This window comes from Dendrobates tinctorius, unplaced genomic scaffold (genome assembly GCF_039654945.1).
Source record: "Dendrobates tinctorius isolate UK_male_01 unplaced genomic scaffold, ASM3965494v1 ptg000196l, whole genome shotgun sequence".
Classification (NCBI taxonomy): Eukaryota; Metazoa; Chordata; class Amphibia; order Anura; family Dendrobatidae; genus Dendrobates; species Dendrobates tinctorius.
Genome location: NW_027361863.1, coordinates 21,606,079 through 21,629,611, shown reverse-complemented (window position 1 = coordinate 21,629,611; position 23,533 = coordinate 21,606,079). Strand labels below are relative to the sequence as shown.

At 41.7% G+C, this 23,533-nt stretch overlaps 1 protein-coding gene across 1 annotated transcript in view; it reads left to right on the top strand.

Annotated features, from left to right (window-relative positions):
* The window catches only part of LOC141056301 (uncharacterized), a 37,826-nt gene extending 14,735 nt beyond the window's left edge, over positions 1 to 23,091 (top strand). The window contains 3 exon segments of the mRNA XM_073553043.1: positions 9,935 to 10,055; positions 20,119 to 21,016; positions 22,152 to 23,091. Of these exon segments, the coding sequence (XP_073409144.1) occupies positions 9,935 to 10,055; positions 20,119 to 21,016; positions 22,152 to 22,788 (1,656 nt within the window). The 3' untranslated portion in view covers positions 22,789 to 23,091.
* The last annotated feature ends 442 nt before the right edge of the window (positions 23,092 to 23,533 follow it).

Genomic DNA, 23,533 nt, shown 5'->3' with positions numbered 1-23,533 from the left:
AGAGTTGAAAGGGACCTCCAGGGTCATCGTGTCCAACCCCCTGCTCAATGCAGGATTCACTAAGCCATCCCAGTCAGATGTCTGTCCAGCCTCAGTTTGAAGACTTCTATTGAAGGAGAACTCACTACCTCTCGTTGCAGCCTGTTCCACTCATTGATCACCCTCACTGTCAAAAAGTTTTTTCTAATATCTAATCTGTGTCTCCTCCCATTCATCCCAGTTGTCTGTCCAGCCTCTGATTGAAGACTTCCATTGAAGGAGACACCACCTCTCGTGGCAGCCTGTTCCACTCATTGGTCACTGTCATCTGTATCTTCTGCTTTTCAGTTTCATTTAATTGAGTTTCGTGTTTCCATGTGCAAATGAGAATTATGATCAATCTACACTGTGACTGCCCTCCAGATATTTGTAGAAATCTATTAAGTCTTTTTTTTTGAAGGCTAAACATTCCCAGATCCTTTAACCATTCCTCATAGGACATACTTTGCAGTCCGCTCACCATCCTAGTAGCACTTCTCTGCAACAAACTGGAGCAAGTTCAGAAAAGAGCGACCAGAATGGTGACTGGTCTGCAAACCCTGTCTTATGAGGAAAGGTTGCAGGATTTGGGAATGTTTAGTTTGCAAAAGAGAAGACTGAGAGGAGACTCAGGCAAAACTAACAGGTCAAGGAAATTCTTATCCTCTCTTGCTGACAACTTTATCTTCCAAAAGGTAGGGGAGAAAACAAGGGGAACTGCTACCTTGGATCTAATCCTTATAAACAGGGAGGAAATGGTTGAGGAGGTAAAAGTGGCTGGAACCCTAGGAGGTAGCGACCATGCTATTCTAGAATTTTGGATAACTAGAGGAGGAAGACCTGTGAAGACTCAGACGTCAAGGTTAGATTTCAGAAAGGCAGATTTTAAGGGATTCAGAAAGATAATTGGAGGGATCCAATGGCTGGATATCCTTAAAGACAAAAATGTCCAGGAAGGATGGGAAATCTTGAAAAATGAAATTCTCAAAGCACAGTTGTTAACAATTCCGAAAAGAGGGAAAAATAGGAAGCATTTAAGGAAACCAGGATGGGTGAACACAGAACTTAAGCACATGCTAAAAAGGAAGAAAAAAATGTTTATAAAATGGAAAGAGGGAGGCATATCTAAAGAAGAATATAATGCTGTCTGCAGAACCTGCAGGGCACAAATCAGATTATCTAAAGCTGACAATGAATTGAGGCTTGCAAGAGATGTCAAAAGCAATAATAAAGGATTTTGGGGATATGTCAAAAGTAAAAGAAAAGTCAAAGATGCTATAGGATTTTTACAGGATGAAAATGATGAAATGGTAAGACAGGATGTTGAGAAGGCTGAACTTTTAAATTCCTATTTTGCATCTGTTTTCTCTCAGAAAGGAAATGTAACACCAACTGTTATTCACTGTCCTATTAAGGGAATAGAAGAATCCAGGATATCTATAAACAGAAAGATAGTGAGGAAACACTTAGCTAACCTAAATGAATTCAAGTCTCCAGGTTCAGATGAATTACACCCCAGAGTACTGAAGGAGATAGCAGAAGAAATTTTTGAACCCCTCTCCATAATCTTTGAAAATTCTTGGAGAACAGGAGAAGTGCCAGAAGACTGGAGAAGAGCAAATGTTGTTCCTATCTTCAAAAAGGGGAAGAAGGTGGACCCAGGCAACTATAGGCCGGTGAGTCTGACTTCTATACCAGGAAAGATCTTTGAACAAATTATTAAACAACATGTATGTCAATACCTGGATAAGAATGAAGTGATTAAACAGAGTCAGCATGGGTTTGTAACTAATAAGTCATGTCAGACTAACTTAATTTCCTTCTATGACGGTATCACTGATTGGGTGGATCAAGGAAATGCTGTAGATATAGTATATCTTGACTTCAGCAAAGCATTTGACAAAGTCTCTCATACAATCCTTATTGAAAAAATGACTAAGTATGGAATGGACAAGGCAACTGTTAGGTGGATTCATAACTGGCTTAGTGATCGGACCCAAAGAGTGGTCGTAAATGGCTGCACATCCAGTTGGAAGAATGTCTCAAGTGGGGTACCACAGGGCTCTGTCCTGGGCCCTGTATTGTTCAACATCTTTATCAACGATTTAGATGAAGGAATTGAGGGTAAACTGATTAAATTTGCTGATGACACAAAGCTAGGAGGGATAGCTAATACTAGAGAAGAGAGAGAGAGGATTCAAAAAGATTTAAATAAACTGGAGAAGTGGGCAGCAACTAACAGAATGGTTTTTAACAGGGAGAAATGCAAAGTACTACATCTGGGCAATAAAAATGAAAAAAGCATATATAGAATGGGAGGAATAGGGCTAAGTGACAGCACATGTGAAAAAGACTTGGGTATACTAATAGATCACAGACTGAATATGAGTCAACAGTGTGATGCAGCAGCAAAAAAGGCAAATGCAATTCTAGGATGTATTAACAGAAGCATACAGTCTAGATCACGTGAAGTCATTATTTCCCTCTACTCCTCTTTGGTCAGACCTCATCTGGAATATTGTGTCCAGTTTTGGGCACCACATTTTAAAAAAGACATCAACAAACTGGAGCAAGTTCAGAAAAGAGCGACCAGAATGGTGACCGGTCTGCAAACCCTGTCTTATGAGGAAAGGTTGCAGGATTTGGGAATGTTTAGTTTGCAAAAGAGAAGACTGAGAGGAGACTTAATAGCTGTCTACAAATATCTAAAGGGCTGTCACATTGTAGAAGGATCAACTTTATTCTCATTTGCACAAGGAAAGACTAGAAGCAATGGGATGAAACTGAATGGGAGGAGACACAGATTAGATATTAGAAAAAACTTTTTGACAGTTAGAGTGATCAATGAGTGGAACAGGCTGCCACGAGAAGTGGTGAGTTCTCCTTCAATGGAAGTCTTCAGACAGAGGCTGGACAGACATCTGACTGGGATGATTTAGCGAATCCTGCTTTGAGCAGGGGGTTGGACCAGATGGCCCAGGAGGTCCCTTCCAACTCTACGATTCTATGATTCTATGATTCTATGACTTAATAGCTGTCTACAAATATCTAAAGGGCTGTCACATTGTAGAGGGATCATCTTTATTCTCATTTGCACAAGGAAAGACTAGAAGCAATGGGATGAAACTGAATGGGAGGAGACATAGATTAGATATTAGAAAAACATTTTTGACAGTTAGGCTATGTGCCCACGTTAGCGTTTTTAAACGCTCAGGAAACTGATCTCCTTCCCAGAAAACATGCGGTTTATTTCCGCGCGTTTCTTGCACAAAAAATGCGCGTTTTTTACACGTTTTTTTCCGTGCGTTTTCTGGGAACATTGGAAAAGGCTAAAAACACTCAGCAATGCGGAAATTAATGAGCATGCTGCGTTTTTAGCCACTAAGTGCTTCCTGAGCGTTTAAAAACACATGCATTGGCACAAAATGCCAAAAATGCATTAAATTTAATAGCAAGCTTCTTTTAAGCGTTTCTGCAGCGTCTGATCCGGCACAAACGCTGCGGAAATGCTTAAAAAAACGCAACGTGGGCACACAGCCTTAGAGTGATCAATGAGTGAAACAGGCTGCCACGAGAGGTGGTGAGTTCTCCTTCAATGGAAGTCTTCAAACAGAGGCTGGACAGACATCTGACTGGGATGATTTAGCGAATCCTGCTTTGAGCAGAGGGTTGGACCAGATGGCCCAGGAGGTCCCTTCCAACTCTACGATTCTATGATTCAGTGTTTCAAAGTCTTTTTTAAAAATGTGGTGCCCAGAACTGGACACAGTATTACAGATGAGGCCTGACCAAGAAGGAGTAGAGGGGGATAATTACTTGACGTGATGTAGACTCTGTGCATCTCTTAATACATCCCATAACTGTGTTTGCCTTTTTTTGCTGCTGCATCAAACTGTGATCTATTAGTATACCCAAGTCTTTTCAAACATGCTGTGGCTTAGTTCTATCCCTCCAATTTTGTAGACGTAATTTTAGCTTTTCTTGCACAGATGTAGAATCTTGCATTTCTTGCCATTATATTAGACGTTGCCCATTGTTCAAGCTTATCTAGATCCTTCTGAATCCTTTCTCTGTCTTCTCTAGTGTTAGCTTTCCCTACTAGCTTTGCATCATCTGCAAATTTGTTTAGTTTACCTCCAGTTCCTTTATCTAGATTTACAAAAATGTTGAACAACACTGGGGCCAGGACAGAGCCTTGTGGTGCCCCACTTGAAACACTCTTCCAGTTGATTGTGCAACCATTTAGTACCACTCTTTGGGTACGATCACTGAGCCAGTTATGAAATCATCTGTCCATAGCCTTGTCAATCCCATGCTTGATATTTTTTTTAATTTTTTCAATTTGTTAAGTATGAGATACTTTATCAAATGCATTGTTGAAGTCGAGATATACCGTATTTTCCGGCGTATAAGATGACTTTTTAACCCCTGAAAATCTCCTTAAAAGTCGTGGGTCGTGTAATATGCCGGGTGTCGTCTTATGCGCCGGGTGTCGTCTTATACGCCGAGTGCATATGGCGGGGGAGTGGTCCTGATGAAGAAGGGAGGGTGTAGGTGGTGTTATCATCCCCTTTTACCTCATTGGTGGCAGCGGTGCGGTGGCTCCTCCTTCAGCAGTGTGGTGGCTCTGTGCTGGGGGTCGGCGGCGGCGGCTCCTGTTTGTCCAACGTGGGGGCGCTGTGCTGGGGGGCGGCTGCGGTGGCTCTCTGTCCAGCGTTGGAGCTCCTCCGGCATTTCCCCATAGCCCGGAGGCCCAGGCAGCTCCATTGCTGAGATGGGATGGCCTCCGGGAAAATGGCCGCCGGAGCCCGCGCGAGCTCAGATTCAGATCTCTTCTCCCGAGATCTCGGGACGAGATCTGAATCTGAGATCCCGCCATATGAAGATTGCTCCGCACCCGGCATATAAGATGACACAATCGTATAAGAAGATCACCCCGACTATTAAGAAGATTTACTAATTTAACTGGAAAAGTTGGGGGGTCGTCTTATACGCCGGAAAATACAGTACTATATCTACCGCATTTCCCTGATTCAATCATAGAAGGAAATTAGATTAGTCTGGCATGACTTGTTTGCTACAAACCCATGCTGGCTCTGGTTAATTACTGTATTCTTATCCAAGTATGTACATACATGCTGGTTAATAATTTGATCAAATATCTTTCCTGGTACAGGAGTAAGGCTCACTTGTAAGTAATTTCCTGGCTCCATCTTCTTTCCTTTTTTGAAGATAGAGGCAAAATTTGCCCTTCTCCAATCTTCTGGGACTACTCCTGTTCTCCAGAATTTTTCAAAGATTCTGACTAGTGGTTCTGCAATTTCCTCTGTTAACTCTTTAAGCACCCTAGGATGTAATTCATCTGGACCAGGAGGTTTAAATTCATGTACATTAGCTCAGTGTTCCCTCACCATCTCTGTGTTTATATATAGTATGGATTCTTTTATTCCCTCGATTGCACCATGAAGATCAGCTGATGTTACAATTGTTTTCTTATAGAACACAGATGGAAAATAGGAATTGAAAAGTACGGCCTTCTCACCATAATTTTTGACCACTTCACCCTTTTCATCCTGTAAAAATCCTGTATCATCTTTTCATGCTTTTGGCTTACCCCCAAAATCCTTTTTTGCCGCTTTTGGTCTCCCTTACTTCATTACTGGCTTTAGCTCTTCTAACTCTTGCCCTGCATTCCCTGCAAACAGCATTATAGTCTTCTTCAGATATTTCTCCCTCTTTCCATTTAATATAAATTTATTTTTTACTTTTTAACAAGTGATTAAGTCCTGTGTTCATCCATCCTGGTCTCTTTAATTCCTTAACGACCACCAATATGCCTTTTAACGGCGGTAGTTAGGAGTACCTGTGCCTTGGCGCCGCTTTTTAACGGCGCTGAGAAATAAGTGTATAGCCCCCCCCCCACAGATTCGGAATTTTTCCGGGGTCTTGGCTAGCTGAGACCCCAGAGAACATGATTTGGGTCGGTTTTTACCGACCCCAGTGTTGCAACTGCCAATATTAACTGTATAACAGGGACAGCAAAAAAAAGTCTGATTTCCCATTTTATTTCTCTCACCTCTGATGTGATTGCACCTTAGAGGAGAGAAATGGGGTCTCCCGATACGTCTGATGTCCCTGATTCCCCCCGTGAAGTTCCCCCGGGCCACGGCATCATCTTCCGGGAAGAAAATGGCGGGCGCATGCGCAGTGCGCCCGCCAAGATCTGCCATCCAGCAACAATAGGAAATTTTTCCTATTGGTTCATTTTGCTCTCTGTGATAAACCCTATCACAGTGATCAAAATAAAAAAAAAATAGTAAATAAACCCTCCTTTATCACTTCCTTAGTTTGGGAAAAATAAATAAAAAATATGTTTATTTCCATTTTTCCATTAGAGTTAGAGTTGGGCTAAAGTGAGTTGGTTTAAACTTAGGGTTAGGGTTCGGCTAAAACTAGGGTTAAGGTTGGGCTAGGGTTAGGGTTGGGCTAAAGTTAGGGTTAGGCTAAAGATAGGGTTAGGGTTGGGCTATAGCTAGGGTCAAGGTTGAGCTAAAGCTAGGGTTAGGGTTGTTATGGTTGGGATTATGATTAGGGTTGGGATTAGGGTTAGGGGTGTGTTGGGGTTAGGGTTCGAGTTAGAATTGGGGAGGGGTCCACTGTTTAGGTACATCAGGGGGTCTCCAAACGCAACATGGCGCCACCATTGATTCCAGCCAGTTTTGCGTTCAAAATGTCAAACCGTGCTCCCTCCCTTCTGAGCCCTGCCATGCGTCCAAACAGTGGCTTTCTCCCACATACGGGGTATCGTCGTACTCAGGGAAAATTGCACAGCAAATTTTGTGGTCCATTTTCTCCTGATACGCTTGTGAAAATAAAAAAAAAAATTGGTTCCAAAGTAATTTTTTTGTGAAAAGAGTAAAATGTTCATTTTTTCCTTCCACATTGCTTTGGATCTCTTGAAGCACCTGATGGGTTAATAAACTTCTTGACTGGTTTTGCCCACCTTGAGAGGTGCAGTTTTTAGAATGGTGTCACTTTTGGGTATTTTTTGTTATACTGACCCCTGCAAACTCACTTCAAATGTGAGGAGGTCCCTAAAACAAATGGTTTTGTAAATTTTGTTGGTAAAATGAGAAATCGATGGTCAACTTTTAACCCTTATAACGTCCTAACAAAAAAAAATATGTTTCTAAAATTGTGCTGATGTAAAGTAGACATGTGGGAAATGTTATTTATTACCGTATATACTCGAGTATAAGCCGACCCGAGTATAAGCCAACCCCCCCTAATTTTGCCACAAAAAACTGGGAAAACTTATTGACTCGTGTATAAGCCTAGGGTGGAAAATGCAGCAGCTACTGGTAAATTTCAAAAATAAAAATAGATACCAATAAAGTAAAATTAATTGAGACATCAGTAGGTTAAATGTTTTTGAATATCCATATTGAATCAGGAGCCCAATATAATGCTCCATAGAGTTCATGATGGCCCCATAAGATGCTCCACACAAAGTACGCCCCATATAATGCTGCACAAAGATTATGCCCCCGTAAGATGCTCCATAGATTATGCCCCCTATATGCTGCCCCCAAAAGATGCTCTATAGATTATGCCCCCATATGCTGCCCCCATAAGTTGCTCCATAGATTATGCCCCCCATATGCTGCTCCATATATTAATCCCCCTTTATGCTGCTCCATAGATTATTCCCCCCATATGCTGCCCCTATAAAATGCTCCATATATCATGCCCCCATATGCTGCTCCATATATTATGCCCCCATATGCTGCTCCATATATTATTCACCGATATGCTGCTCCACATATTATGCCCCCATATGCTGCCCCCACATGCTGCTCCATAGATTATGCCCCCATATGCTGCTCCCATATGCTGCTCCATAGATTATGCCCCCTTTATGCTGCTCCATATATTATGCCCCCCATATGTTTCTCCATATATTATGCCCCCATATGCAGCTCCATAGATTGTGCCCCCTTTATGCTGCTTCATAGATTATGCCTCCTTTATGCTGCTCCATAGATTATGCCCCCATATGCTGCTGCATACTCACCTTTCCGTAGCTGGGGGCCAGGTGCCGGTGTCACTGCTGGCTCAGGACCAGACACCTGAGATATTCACCTGTCCCCGGTTCATCGCTGCTGTCTGCCACGTCATCTGTCAGTGACGTTCAGGCAGCAGAGGGCGGGGCGCGCACTAACCACGTCATCGCGTCCTCTGCTGTCTGAATGTCACTGACAGAGGACGCAGCAGCAAGCAGCGATGGACCGGGGGACAGGTGAATATATCCTATACTTACCCCCTCCTGGTGTGGTCTCTGCAGCCCCGTTCTCCCACGGTCTCCCTTCCTGCCTCCAGCGGTCAGGTGGTACCGCTCATTAAACTCATGAATATGCGCATACTCATGAGTTTAATGAGCGGTACCACGTGACCGCTGAAGGAAGGGAGACCATGGGACAAGCAGGGGGGCTGCAGAGACCGCACCAGGAGGGGGTAAGTATGACCTGACACCCCCGCCGACCCCCTGGCGCATATGGCTCGAGTATAAGCCGAGAGGGGGGAGACTTTCAGCCAAAAAAAGGGTTGAAAATCTCAGCTTATACTCGAGTATATAAGGTAACTATTTTGTGTGACACCACTACCTGATTTAAGGGTACAAAAATTAAAAGAGTGAAAATTGCAAATATTTCAAAATTTTTGCCAAATTTCCATATTTTTCATAAATAGACACAAGGTATATTTGAGAAATTTTACCACTAACATGAAGTACAGTATGTCACGAAAAAACATTCTCAGAATCAGTGGGATCCGTTGAAGCGTTCCAGAGCTCCAACCTCATAAACTGACAGTGGTTAGAATTGTAAAAATTGCCTTGGTCATTAAGTACCAAATTAGCTCTGTCACTAAGGGGTTAAATGCTTCAAATTCTTCTTTTTTTTCAGGAATGTTACCGATTGTGTGGTGAGTATTTCATTTAGCAAAATCTCCCATCCTTCTTGGACATTTTTGTCCTTTAGAACATCCATCCATTGGACCTTTCCTTCCCTCTTTCTGAGTCCATTAAAATCTGCCTTTATGAAGTCCAACCTTAAAGTCTGAGTCCTCGCCGGCCACCTTTACTTCCTCAACCATTTTCTCACTGTTGGTAAGGATTAGGTCTAAATTTATAGATCCTCTTGTTCTTTCTTCTACCTTTTGAAAGAAAATGTTGTCAGCAAGAGAAGATAAGAATTTCCTGGACCCAGTACTTTTGCCAGAGATATCTGGATAGTTACATGTTGTCTGGACTCACACTTTTCTGTCTATGGAAAATGTTGAGAAAAGGAACTCACAGACTGAATTTATATGGAAATGTGATTTTTGGCCATTCTGCTAATTAAAGGGTTATTCCCAAAACAACAAGCTATTCCCTATCCATGGGATAAGTAATAACTTGATCACTAAAGGTCTGTGACCACTAGGATCTACATCGATCCTAAGATTGGGGCTCCGCAACCCTGAGACTGTGGCTCTGCAACCCTGTCCTCAAAAGAGCGAAGATGCGCATGCAAAGAGCGAAGATGCGCATGCTCTACCTCGGCTTCATTCATTGTCATTGGGTCTGGGAAGTACATCGCTTAGCTATTTATGTTAGACCCATAGACAATGAATGGAAAAGAAACTGAGCATGCGCACCTTCGCTCTTTTCAGGACGGGCTTCAGAACTGCATTCATGGGAACTCTGGATCAACTGGGTATCCCAATGGATAGGGGATCACTTGTTTTTTTTTTTTTGGGGGGGGGCATGGGGTGGGGAGGGGGGCAATAACCCTTTAATGATATTTTCTGTTCATCTATCCATTCGAAGTGAAGTCTCCAAGTATTTGGTCACTTTTACCATATTTTTGTTTCACAGATTTTGAATCAGGATGAAGTTTCCAAACATCATAATATTACAGACATAATGGTAAAAGAAGAGAAATATCTGAGCAGTGATGAACAGATTAAAAAGGAGATTCCTACAGATAATGGCTCGGGTGAGTAGTAGCTAATAATTGCAGATTACAGTCACATGTTCAATTTATCAACTGAAGGCAACAATTTTATATTCAGTGTGCTAAACTGAATCTGTCACCAGGTTTCACAACATAAACTGCTTACATTATTAAATAGATCTCTTAGACCTAGGGAAGCTGGTGTATTTGTTTTGAAAACAAATATCAGAATGGCTGTAAAATTCAGTTAATAAATTGAGCATTTTCAGCTCCAGTTGGACTCTTAGGCTGTGTGCACACGCTGTGGATTTTTTGGCGGATCCAGAGGGTTTTTTCCGCACGGAATTGCATCAAATCCACAAAGGGTAGCTCAAGCAGTGTTAATCAATGGGAATCCAGAATTGTTGTGCACATGCTGCGTAAATTCCGCACTGATTCGCAGCGTTTTATTTTCCGCAGCATGTCAATTGTTTTTGTGGATCTGCAGCGTTTCGGCACCCTTTGACTAACATTGAGTCAGTCAAATCCGCAGCTAAACCGCAGGGGTAAAAAAAGTTTGCAGATTTGCTGCGGATTTTGGTGACAAAAATGCTGCGGAAGGGAAAGGAGGAAGAGTGTGTGGGTGGAGAGTGTGTTTGGGCATAGACTATGTGCGAGCCGATAATTTGTGTCACTGGAGAATATGTGCATGTCTGTGGGTGTCTGTTTGCGGGTGTATGTGTGTGTGTAGCCAGGCATCGTCTGATGGGACTACTACTCCCATCCAGCTATGTCTGCTGTCACATATAACTGTGACATCATGAGCCGATGATGGGATAGTAGTCCCATCATCCGGTGACTGTGTTCTATTGTAAAACAAAACAAAAACATTCATACTCAGCAAACACCTAATCCCCGACGCCCGCGTCTCCTGCAACAAAAATAAAATAATAAACCAACATATACTTACCTTTCTGCCGTAGTCCATTTAAAGAGTTACCCACGGCAATTTCACGTGTAGAACTGACACATCGGCAGATGAGACTGCTCTACACTGCCTCCGGTGATACACTGACAGGGGGTGATCCCTCCCGTACTGTATCACTGCGCCGCCGTGAGAGTTCACCGGAGTTCATACTGTCACTTGCGGCACTGCTGCGTGAGAACATTCTCACGCAGCGGTGCCTTAAGTGAGAGCACGAACTCCGGTAAACCCTCAGTGATACAATGCAGGAGCGATTATCTCCTCTCAGTGTATCACCGGAGGCTAAGTAGAGGATCACATCTCCCGAAGTGACTGTTCTACACGTGGAACACTCGGTAAATGGACTACGGTGGACAGGGAGTATTTATGTTGGTTTATTATTTTATTTTTGTTGCAGGAGATCGATGGATTTGGAGATTACGTGATGCAGTAAGTATGGTAAATTAAGATTAACTAAGGACTTTATTCTGGCTGTGTCTTTATTTACCATGTAACTATTAGTGATGATCGAGCATGCTCGCCACTATTCGGTGCTCGCCTGAGCATCGCAGTGCTCGCTATGCTCAAAGCACGCAAGTATTTCTGGGGTTACTCGTGTCCCCGCCCTGCATATTTGGCACTCTTTAGAGAGCCAGTGAACATGCAGGGATTGTCTGCCACACACTGTAATGCCGCAGCCATGTTGGTTGTGGCATTACAGTGATTGCCTGGCCGCACAGCGTCATCAGGTATATTTAAGACCTAGCGCTGCCATGCTCGTCACATGCTATGGCTGTGTGCAGGTGTCTGTGTGTTTGCGGGTGTCTGCGTGTGCGGTTATTCTACTGCCAGTATTGTCGGTCACAGCGTTGCAGGATCATGCTGGCAGATGTCAGCGTGATTCCGCAGCTGACTGTGACCCATAGCGGTGAAGCAGGCTTGGCCCTATGAGACTACTGCTCCCTTATCTATCTGGTGTCACTGATAACAGTGACAACAAGTGCAGCTGATGGGAGAGTATCATCATCTGCTGGCACCTGTGCTCACTGTTAATAAAAAAAAAAGAAAAAGTAAAATTACATACATGTTCTTTATTCACATAATGCATACATATTCACATAGAAATATAAACACATTATACTCACCGCACCCCAAATCCCCAACGCCCTCGTCTCCTAGAATAACGTAAAATAATAAACCAACATATACTCCCTGGCCGCCGTAGTCCAAGGTAATCCAGATTATCCCATGGCGATCTCACGTGTAGACCAGTCACATCGTGAGATGTGACCGCTTTACCCGACTGGTGATACACTGGCGGGAGATAATCGCCCCCCGCAGTGTATCAGCTGATCGGCTCCGTGCTGTCACTTACGGCACCGTTGCGTGGGAAAATTCTCACACAGCGGTACTGCCGTAAAGTTAGAGCACCGGAGTGATGAACTCCGGTGAACTCTCATGGCGGCTCAGTGATACACTGCAGGAGATATTACCTCCTGTCAGTGTATCACTGGAGACCGGGTAGAGCAGTCACATCTTCCGATGTGACTGTTCTACGTGTGAGATCTTCGTGGGAGACTCGGTAAATGGACTACGGCGGACAGGATAGTATTATATGTTGGTATAATATTTTATTTTTGTTGCAGGAGGTGAGGGAGTCGGGGATTAGGCGACGTAATAAGTATGGTTAATTAAGATTAATAAAGGATTTTATTCTGGCTGTGTCTTTATTTACCATACAACTATAGGATTAGTAATAGATAGGTGTCTTATGGACGCTTCTCCATTACTAAGCCGTGGGCTTGATGTCACCTGACAATACAAAGGTGACATCAACCCCACAAATATTACCCCACTTGCCACCACTACAGGGCAAGTGGGAAGAGCGAGGCTAAGTGCCAAAATTGGCGCATCTATAAGATGCACCATTTCTGAGGTGGCTGAGAGCTGATGTTTTTAGCCTGGGGGGGCTATATCCTTGGACCCTTCCCAGGCTATTAATACCAGCCAGCAGCTGTCTGCCAGCATGATCGCAGCCATTCAAAAACTTAAACTGTTAAACTGTAAAGCACTGCGGAATATGTTGGCGTTATATAAAGATTATTATGATTATTATTAAAACTTGCATATTTATCTCTTTATTTTTAATTTTAATTTTTTAATTTTGTTTTATGTTTGTTAAAATTAACCCTTTGACACCCAATGACGTGCAGTGTCTGTCATAGCGTGCCTCAACCTGATGAGCCTGCACCTTTTCCGGCATGACAGCTGATTTCATCAGCTGTCACGTGCCCCTAACTGTCTCTGCTGGATCGTGATTGTTAACATGTTAAATGCTGATGTCAATCTCTGAAAATGGCATTTAACATGCATGCACCGAAAGCTCATCTCAAACCACGCCCATCGGCACCCATGTCACATGACCACGGGTCGCTGATGAGTCGTCATGACTACCCAGGGTCCTCAGGAGACTCCTTTGGTTGCCATTGCGGGGTAGCTATGAGTACCACCCTGTGGTCGACGTTCATGGCAAGTGAGCATTTCTGCTGCGCAGAGCAGGGCTCCAGCACATGCGATCAGATCATTGCAGCTTCTAGTCTCCCTTGGAGACTATTGAAGCAAGTAAAAAGTGAAAAAAAGTTTTAAAAAATATTTAAAAATTGTAAAAAATGTTAAGTTTAAATTACCCCCCCCATTTGCCCCATTCAAATCAAAACAATAAAAAAACACATAATTGGTATCACCGCGTCCGTAATTGCCCGATCTATCAATATATAACCTGATCGGTAAACGGCATAACACAAAAATAAAATCAGTTACGGTTTTTTTTTTGGTTGCTGCAACAATGCATTAAAATGCAATAACGGGCGATCAAAAAAACATCGTATCTACCCCAAAACGGTATCAATAGAAACATAAGCTCAGCATGCAAAAAATAAGCCCCTGAAAAATGGAGACACAACAAGTCTCGGAAATGGCAACTTTTTATTTATTTTATTTTATTTTTTTTTAACAAACTTTGGAATTTTTTTCACCATTTAAATAAAAAGAACCTATAAATGCTTGGTATCTACAAATTCGTAATGACCTGGAGAATCATAATGATAGGACAGTTTTAGCATTTAGTGAACATGGCAAAAAAAAATAAAAATTATAGAATTGTTACTAGTCCCGCAAAAAAACAAACCATCACAAGGACATATCGACAGAAAAATAAAAAAAAAGTTGTAGCTCTGGGAAGAAGGGGATAAAAAAAAAACAGAGACGCAAAAACAGAAATACCCCTGGTCCTTAAGGGGTTAAATAACTTGACAATTTCATTTTCCGGTCGATGGAGGTGTGTGAAATCTTGTGTTTTGTTTTTTTTTTTCCTTGGCGATCTGACGTTTTTATTGAAAAAATGTTGGGGTAGATACAATATCTTTAGTGCTTTTTATTGTATTTTCTTATTGTTGCAGCAACCCAAAAAAAACTAAATTCTGGTGTCATTTTTTAATCTCTCATTACGGCAAAACAGATGAGGTGAATATTAATATTTTGATTGAACTTTTACAGATGTGGCGATACCATGCATACATGTTTATTTTTTATTGCTTTATTTTTAATGAGTGAAAATACAATTTTTTTTTTCCTCATTTTTCTCTATTATTGAATCTGCAATCGTCTGATCACTTATACTATATATTTTAATACTACAGTATTCTATGAAGTACACCCATGAGCTGGGATTCACTGGAAATCCAAGAAGGTGGTAGCGGGGGCTTTCCGCAAGGCCCCCAACTGCCATAACCATCCATTTATTCAATAGTAATAAAAAAGGCAATCAACTGATTGCCTCCCCGCGACCATGTAGCAGGGAACTGTCGAAGGCGGTGACCATGCAGATTGACAGCAGCAATTAAATGGTGAAAGTACAGGGAACCTATAGCTCTCTATGGCTACAGTAGTTACAGGCAGATGCGAAATACAGTGCCTTGAAAATGCATTCATAACGCAAGAACTTTTCCACATTTTTTTCACATTATTCTCACAAACTCAGATGAATTTTATTGAGAATTTCTGTGAAATACCAACACTAAATAGCAAGTACCGTACATACTTGTGTATAAGCCGACCCACGTATAAGCCGACCCCCTAATTTTGCCACAAAAGCTGGGAAAACTTATTGACTCATGTATAAGCCGAGGGTGGTGCTGCACAAGGGATAATGGTGGTCCAAAAAGGTGCTCCATAGATAAATACCCCCATAAAATGCTGCACAAGGGTTAATGGTGGCCCAACAAGATGCCCCAAGGATAAATACCCACCATATATTGCTGCACAAGGGTTAATGGTGTCCCAAGTAGAAGCTCCATACATAAATACCCCCTACATGCTGCACAAGGGTTAATGGTGGCCCCAAGTAGATGCTCCATACATAAATAACCCCCATATTCTGCTGCACAAGGGTTAATGGTGGCCCAAGTTGAAGCTCCATACATAAATATTCTCCATGTGCTGCACAAGGGTTAATGGTGGCCCAAGTAGAAGCTCCATACATAAATACCCCCATATATTGCTGCACAAGGGTTAATGGTGGCCCAAGTAGAAGCTCCATACATAAATACCCCCCCATGTGCTGCACAAGGGTTAATGGTGGCCCAAGTAGAAGCTCCATACATAAATACCCCCCCATGTGCTGCTGCTGCCGCTGCTGCTATATAAAAGAAAAAAAAGAAATACTCACCTCTCCGTCGCTGGGGGCCAGGTGCCGGTGTCGCCGCTGGCTCAGGCCCCCGGCACTGGCTATATTTACCGTTCCCGGTTCCATTGGTGTCTCCCGGGTCCTATGCAGTGACGTTAGCAGAGGGTGCGCACTGACTACGTCATCGCCCTCCGCTAAATGTTACAGCCAGAGGACCGGGAGACAGTGATGGAACAGGGACCGGTAAATATTGCTCTGCTCCCCGTCCTCCCCGTCATACTCACCCACCTCCTGGAGCATGGTCTCTTCAGCCCCTGCTTCCAGCATGATGTCGGCATCCCAGCTGTTCCTGCATTCAGTAGTCACGTGGTACCGCTCATTAAATATGTGCATATTCATGAGTTTAATGAGCAGTACCACGTGACTGCTGAATGCAGGAACAGCTGGGACGCTGAGATCATGGGGGGAAGCAGGGGGGCTGCAGAGTCCTTGCCAGGAGGGGGGAGTATGGTCACTGACAACCCCCACTCCCCCCTCCCCCGCCGACCCCCATATATGACTCGCGTATAAGCCGAGAATGGGACTTTCAGCCCAAAAAAATGGGCTGAAAATCTCGGCTTATACACGAGTATATACGGTATTATGAAATGTGCTACTACTACTGCAACCTCCTGCTCTGAGGCCTCCCCTCTAACACTCTCGCACCCCTCCAATCTATTCTAAACTCTGCTGCCGGACTAATCCACCTGTCCCCCTGCTATTCCCCGGCCTCTCCCCTCTGTCAATCCCTGCACTGGCTCCCCATTAAGACTCTAGTTCAAAACCCTAACCATGACATACAAAGCCATCCACAACCTGAGTCCTCCATACATCTGTGACCTCGTCTCCCGGTACTTACCTGCACGCAACCTCTGATCCTCACAAGATCTCCTCTACTCCCCTCTTATCTCCTCTTCCCACAATCGCACACAAGATTTCTCCCCCGCATCCCCTCTACTCTGGAACTCTCTACCACAACATATCAGACTCTCGCCTACCATGGAAACCTTCAAAAAGAACCTGAAGACCTACCTCTTCCGACAAGCCTACAACCTGCAGTAACCACCGATCCACCAAACCGCTGCACGACCAGCTCTACCCTTGCCTACTGTATCCTCACCCATCCCGTTGTAGACTGTGAGCCCTCGCGGGCAGGGTCGTCTCTCCTCCTGTACCAGTCGTGACTTGTATTGTTTAAGATTACTGTACTTGTATTTATTATTTATACCCCTCCTCACATGTAAAGTGCCATGGAATAAATGGCGCTATAAGAATCTACAATATAATTGTCTAATTCTGTCTGTCTGTAATGGAAATCCTGCCTTGCTGATTGGTCGCAGCTTAACTGCCGCAACCAATCAGCGACAGTTGCTTAGTCGTCGCGGCAACACGGCTGCATTGCTTATTGTACAGGCACATTACAGCCGTTAAAGGCATCACTGCTGCATCGCACATTACACAGGCACAGTCCTGTACATATTCTGGAGTACAATACATTAGGTAACAGCAGAACAATGACTGCAGCTCTGGCAGTAACTTGCGTACAATACATTAGGTAACAGCAGAAAAGTGACTGCAGCTCTGGGTGTAACTGGAGTACAATACATTAGGTAAGATCTGAACAGTGACTGCAGCTCTGGCTGTAACAGGAGTATAATACATTAGGTAAGAGCAGAACGGTGACTGCAGCTCTGGGTGTAACTGGACTACAATACATTAGGTAAAAGCAGAACAGTGACTGCAGCTCTGGGAGTAACTGGAGTACAATACATTAGATAACAGCAGAACAGTGACAGCAGCTCTGGGTGTAACTGGAGTACAATACATTAAGTAACAGCAGAACAGTGACTGCAGATCTGGGTGTAACTAGAGTACACTACATTAGGTAACAGCAGAGCAGTGACTACAGCTCTGGGTGTAACTGGAGTACAATACATTAGGTAACAGCAGAACAGTGACTGCAGCTCTGGATGTAACTGGAGTACATTAGGTAACAGCAGAACAGTGACTGCAGCTCTGGGTGTAACTTGCGTACAATACATTAGGTAAGAGCAGAACAGTGACTGCAGCTCTGGGTGTAACTTCAGTACATTACATTTGGTAAGATCTGAACAGTGACTGCAGCTCTGGCTGTAACAAGAGTATAATACATTAGGTAAGAGCAGAACGGTGACTGCTGCTCTGGGTGTAACTGGACTACAATACATTAGGTAAAAGCAGAACAGTAACTGCAGCTCTGGGAGGAACTGGAGTACAATATATTAGATAACAGCAGAACAGTGACAACAGCTCTGGGTGTAACTGGAGTACAATACATTAGGTAACAGCAGAACAGTGACAGCAGCTCTGGGTGTAACTGGAGTACAATACATTAAGTAACAGCAGAACAGTGACTGCAGATCTGGGTGTAACTAGAGTACACTACATTAGGTAACAGCAGAGCAGTGACTACAGCTCTGGGTGTAACTGGAGTACAATACATTAGGTAACAGCAGAACAGTGACTGCAGCTCTGGATGTAACTGGAGTACATTAGGTAACAGCAGAACAGTGACTGCAGCTCTGGGTGTAACTTGCGTACAATACATTAGGTAAGAGCAGAACAGTGACTGCAGCTCTGGGTTTAACTTCAGTACAATACATTTGGTAAGATCTGAACAGTGACTGCAGCTCTGGCTGTAACAAGAGTATAATACATTAGGTAAGAGCAGAACGGTGACTGCTGCTCTGGGTGTAACTGGACTACAATACATTAGGTAAAAGCAGAACAGTAACTGCAGCTCTGGGAGGAACTGGAGTACAATATATTAGATAACAGCAGAACAGTGACAACAGCTCTGGGTGTAACTGGAGTACAATACATTAGGTAACAGCATAACAGTGACAGCAGCTCGGGGTGTAACAGGAGTATAATACACTAGATGGTGGCCCGATTCTATCGCATCGGGTATTCTAGAGTCTGTTAAAATAAAAAATAGTTATATACTCACCTTCCGACGGCCCCCGGACTCTGTCCCGCCTCACACCACGCTCCCGGCATCTTCCGGCCCCAGTGATGCTTAGCGAGAAGGGCCGGAGATGACGTCACTCTCACGTGAGGGCGACGTCATCAGCAGTGTTTCGTGTAAAGCATTACTGGGACCGGAAGATGCCGGGAGCATGGAGAGGAGAGAAAGAGTCCGGGGGCCGTCGGAAGGTGAGTATATAACTATTTTTTATTTTAACAGAGACTTTAGAATACCCGATGCGATAGAATCGGGCCACCATCTAGTAAATAATAATAATGTAAAGGAAATTATACATGATTTTGTAATTATTTTGTTAGTTTTAATATTAATTTTTTTTATTCAGCCTCAATAGTCTGATACCCGTAAATATAATCCTTAGTGACAAATTTCCCCCAGAAGTCACATAATTAGAAAACTGAGTCCACCTGGGTGTGATTTCTTCTCAGTATAACTACAGCTGTCCTGTGAAGGCTTCAGAGGTTTGTGTGAGAACATTATGGATCAAACAGCAGCATGAAAACCAAGGCGCCCACCAGACAGGTCAGGGATAAAGTTGTCGAGAAGAGTAAAGCAGGGTTAGGTTATAGAAATAGCCCAAGCTCATAGCATCTCACGGAGCACTGTTCAATCCTTCTTCCAAAGATGGAAGGATTTCCTTCACACTTCACAAATACTTGCTACTTTGTGTTGGTATGTCACATAAAATCCCAATAAAATACATTTAAGTTTGTTATTGCAGCGTGGAAAAATAAAAGTTGAAAAGTTCAAGGCGTATGATTAATTTTAACAAAGAACTATATGAAAAAATGATTGCACCACAGCAACTTAGTTTTTCTAAATAGACAAATAGCTGTGAAATCTGAATTCTCAGCCCTAATTGTTTTAATTAAATTGCATATTACTCTCATTTTATATTGTGCAATATCTTAATTAATCCATTCCTTAACCCTTACTGTCACAGCACGTTTTAATTTTTGTTATTTTGTGCTTTCTTCTTATTCTTTCAGAAGCCACAATTTTTTTTATATTTTTGGGGACATAGTTGTATGAGGGCTTGTTTTTTGTGGGACAAGATGAAGTGTTAAATAATACATTACCATCAATTGCACTGGAAATGGAGGGGGGGGTCCAAATGTGGTGAACTGGAAAAAATCCCTCAACTCAGTTCCTATGGTAAAATAATTCAGTACAATTACAGTGATACCAAACCTGTATAGTTTGTAATTTATTTTAGTCATTAAAGAAAAATTCTGAAATTTGTAAAAGAAAAATTTTTTTTGTGTATCCATTTTACTTTTTTTTTTTATTTTTCTGTCTATTTTGGTGTGAGATGGCTTGTTTTTCGTGTGATGGACTGATGTTAGTAAAATAGCAATGCACTTTTTAAGTTTTATTATTCATAAATAATCAAATTTGATTAAATTTTTGGCAGATGACTTTAATCGGAGCTCAGAGGGACATCTGACATCAGATTTTAATGCTGAAAATCCTGAAATTTCACAAGCTACACATGAAGTACATGTCAATATCCCAGATACTGCCTCTTCTTCTAATTCATTTCAGACTGAAAAGAAAAGTAAAATTCACAGAAGGGATATTAAATATTCATCAGTTCTCAAAGGAGATAACATAATTTCATGTTCAGAATGTGAAAAATGTTTTAACAAGAAATCATCTCTTCTTATACATCAGAGAACACACACAGGGGTGAAGCCATATTCCTGTTCCAAATGTGAAAAATGTTATAGAAATAGTTCACATCTTGTTATACATCTAAGAAAACACACAGGGGAGAAGCCATATCCATGTTTAGAATGTGGAAAATGTTTTAGCAAGAAATCCATTCTTGTTACACATGAGAGAATTCACACAGGGGAGAAGCCATATTCATGTTTAGAATGTGGGAAATTTTTCAATCAGAGATCACATCTTGTTAGTCATCAAAGAATTCACACTGGGGAGAAGCCATATTCATGCCCAGAATGCGGGAAACGTTTTACAACTCAATCATATCTTAATAGACATCAGAGAAGTCACACAGGGGAGAGGCCATATGCATGTTCAGAATGTGGTAAATGTTTTAAGTTTCAATCAGATCTTGTTAGACATCAGAAAAGTCATACAGGTGAGAAGCCATATTCATGTTCAGAATGTGGGAAATTTTTCAATCAGAAATCACATCTTTTTAGTCATCTGAGAGTTCACACAGGGGAGAGGCTTTATTTATGCCCAGAATGTGGGAAATATTTTACAACTCAGTCATATCTTCTTACACATCAGAGAAGTCACACAGGGGAGAAACCATATGGATGTTCAGAAAGTGGTAAATCGTTATAAAATTCTGTGGAGCACCTGTAGATTCAAGGTGCTCCTCACACCTCTAAATAAATACCTTGAGGAGTGTAGTTTTCAAAATGGGGGTGTTTCCACGGTTTAGGCACATCAGAGGCTTCACAAATGCAACATGGTGTCCGCTATCTATTCCAGTTTATCTTGCACTCCAAAAGTCAAATGGCATTCCTTGCCTGATGACCTGTGCCATGCACCCAACCACTAGTTTTCACAATATATGAAGTATCGGCATACTCTGGGGAAATAACACAATGAATTGAATGGTCCATTTTTCCTATTACCCTTGTGAAAATTCAAAATTTGGGACTAAAGCAAAATATTTTGTGGGAAATATGAAAATGTTCATTTTTTTCCCTTCCACGTTGGTTACTTCCTGTGAAGAATCAAAAGGGTTAATACAATTCTTGAATGCGATTTTGAGAGGTGCAGTTTTTAAAATGGTGTCACTTATGGGGGGTTTCTGTCACATAGGTCCCTCAAAGTCACTTCAAATGTGATGTGGTCCCAAAAAAAAGTTTTGTAAGTTTTGTTGGAAAAATGAAAAATTGCCTATAAACTTTTTAAACCTTTTAACTTCCTAAGAAAAATATTAAAAATATTATGCTTCAAAAACGATGATGATGTAAAGTAGACATGTGGAAAATGTTATTTATTTATTTTGCGTGGTGTAACAATCTGGTTTAAGGGCATAAACAAGGAAAAGATGAAAATTTTCAAATTTTTTTGTAACATTTTCAATATTTTCATAAATGAACTCAAATCATATAGACCGATATTTACCACTAACATGAACTACAGCATGTCACGAAAAAACAATCTCAGAATCAGTGGGATCCGTTGAAGCGTTGTAAATTGTAAAAATTTGACCTGGTCAGGAAGATGAAATTAGGCTTGGAGGTGAAGGGATTAAAGGTTTATCATTCATAAATAGTCAAATTTTGTTCAATTTTTGGCAGATGACTGTAAGAGGAGCTCAGAGGGACAACTGACATCAGATTTTAAGAGAGAAAATCCTGATATCTCACAAGCTACACATGAAGCACATGCCATTATCCCAGATATACCCTCATGTTCTGATTCATCACAGACTAAAAGGAAAAGAAAAAATAACAGAAGGGGTATGAAATGTGCTCTCAAAGGAGATAAGCCGTTTTCATGTTCAGACTGTGAAAAATGTTTTAACAAGAAATCATCTCTTGTTACTCATCAGAGAACTCACACAGGGGAGAAGCCATTTTCATGTTCAGAATGTGGAAAATGTTTTAACAAAAAATCTATTCTTGTTATACATCAGAGAATTCACACAGGGGAGAAGCCGTTTTCATGTTCGGAATGTGGAAAATATTTCAGTCAGAGATCACATCTTGTTAGTCATCAGAAAATTCACACAGGGGACAGGCCTTATTCCTGCTTAGAGTGTGGGAAGCGTTTTATAACACAATCATATCTTCTTAGACATCACAGAAGTCACACAGGGGAGAAGCCATATACATGTTCAGAATGTGGAAAATGTTTTACGTTTAAATCAGATCTTGGTAGACATCAGAAAAGTCACACAGATTAGAAGCCATATTAATGCTTAGAGTGTGGAAAGCGGTTTACAAATCAATCATATTATGCTGCACATGTGAGAAACCACACAAAGAGGAAAACCTTTTCATGTTCAGAATGTGGGAAACATTTTAACCTTCAATCACATCTTCATAGACACCAGAGAAACCACACAGGAGAGAAGCCTTTATCATGTTGATAACGTGGGAAAGATTTCAACCAGAAATCAGATCTTATTAATAATCTGAGAATTCATACAGAGGAGAAGCCATATTTGCGTTATCAATTTGGGAATTTTTTTTCTATCTGCAAATCAGATCTTGAACATCAAAGAATTGTATATAATGTATGAATGTTTGCAATTACCAATAAACATATTTTAAGTGAATAGAATCCAGATAATATATATTACATTATTATATTTATATTAAATAGTGTTTACCCTATTTTTAATAATTGTCTTTTACAATCATGTTATAATAAACATATATTTTTATATTTATTCTGGTTACACACATTTTTTTGTAGGTTTTTAAATTCAATAAGTGTCTTATAGCCATTATAGTCTAGAGTACACTTGTTTTAGGTGTGCTGTTATATTTCTTTATATATTTCTGATACTTATCTTGATTACTTTAAGGGTATGTGCACACGATAAGTAAACGCTGCCGGTTGGACGCTGCGTACTTGCACAGCGTCCAACCTGCAGTGTCCAAATGTTACAGCATAGTGGATGGGATTTCAAGAAATCCCATGCCCACTATGCATGCACAGACGAACGTGGCTCACCCGCGGAGACAGATATGTGACTTGTCTTTCCAGACTGCAGCATGTCCATTTATACCATGCCTGATCAAGAGACATAAGTAGTCTCAAGAGCTTGCTTTGTAACATCATTTATTTGAGTTTTGTTAGCCATTAAAAGGTATCATATTTAGTTTCTC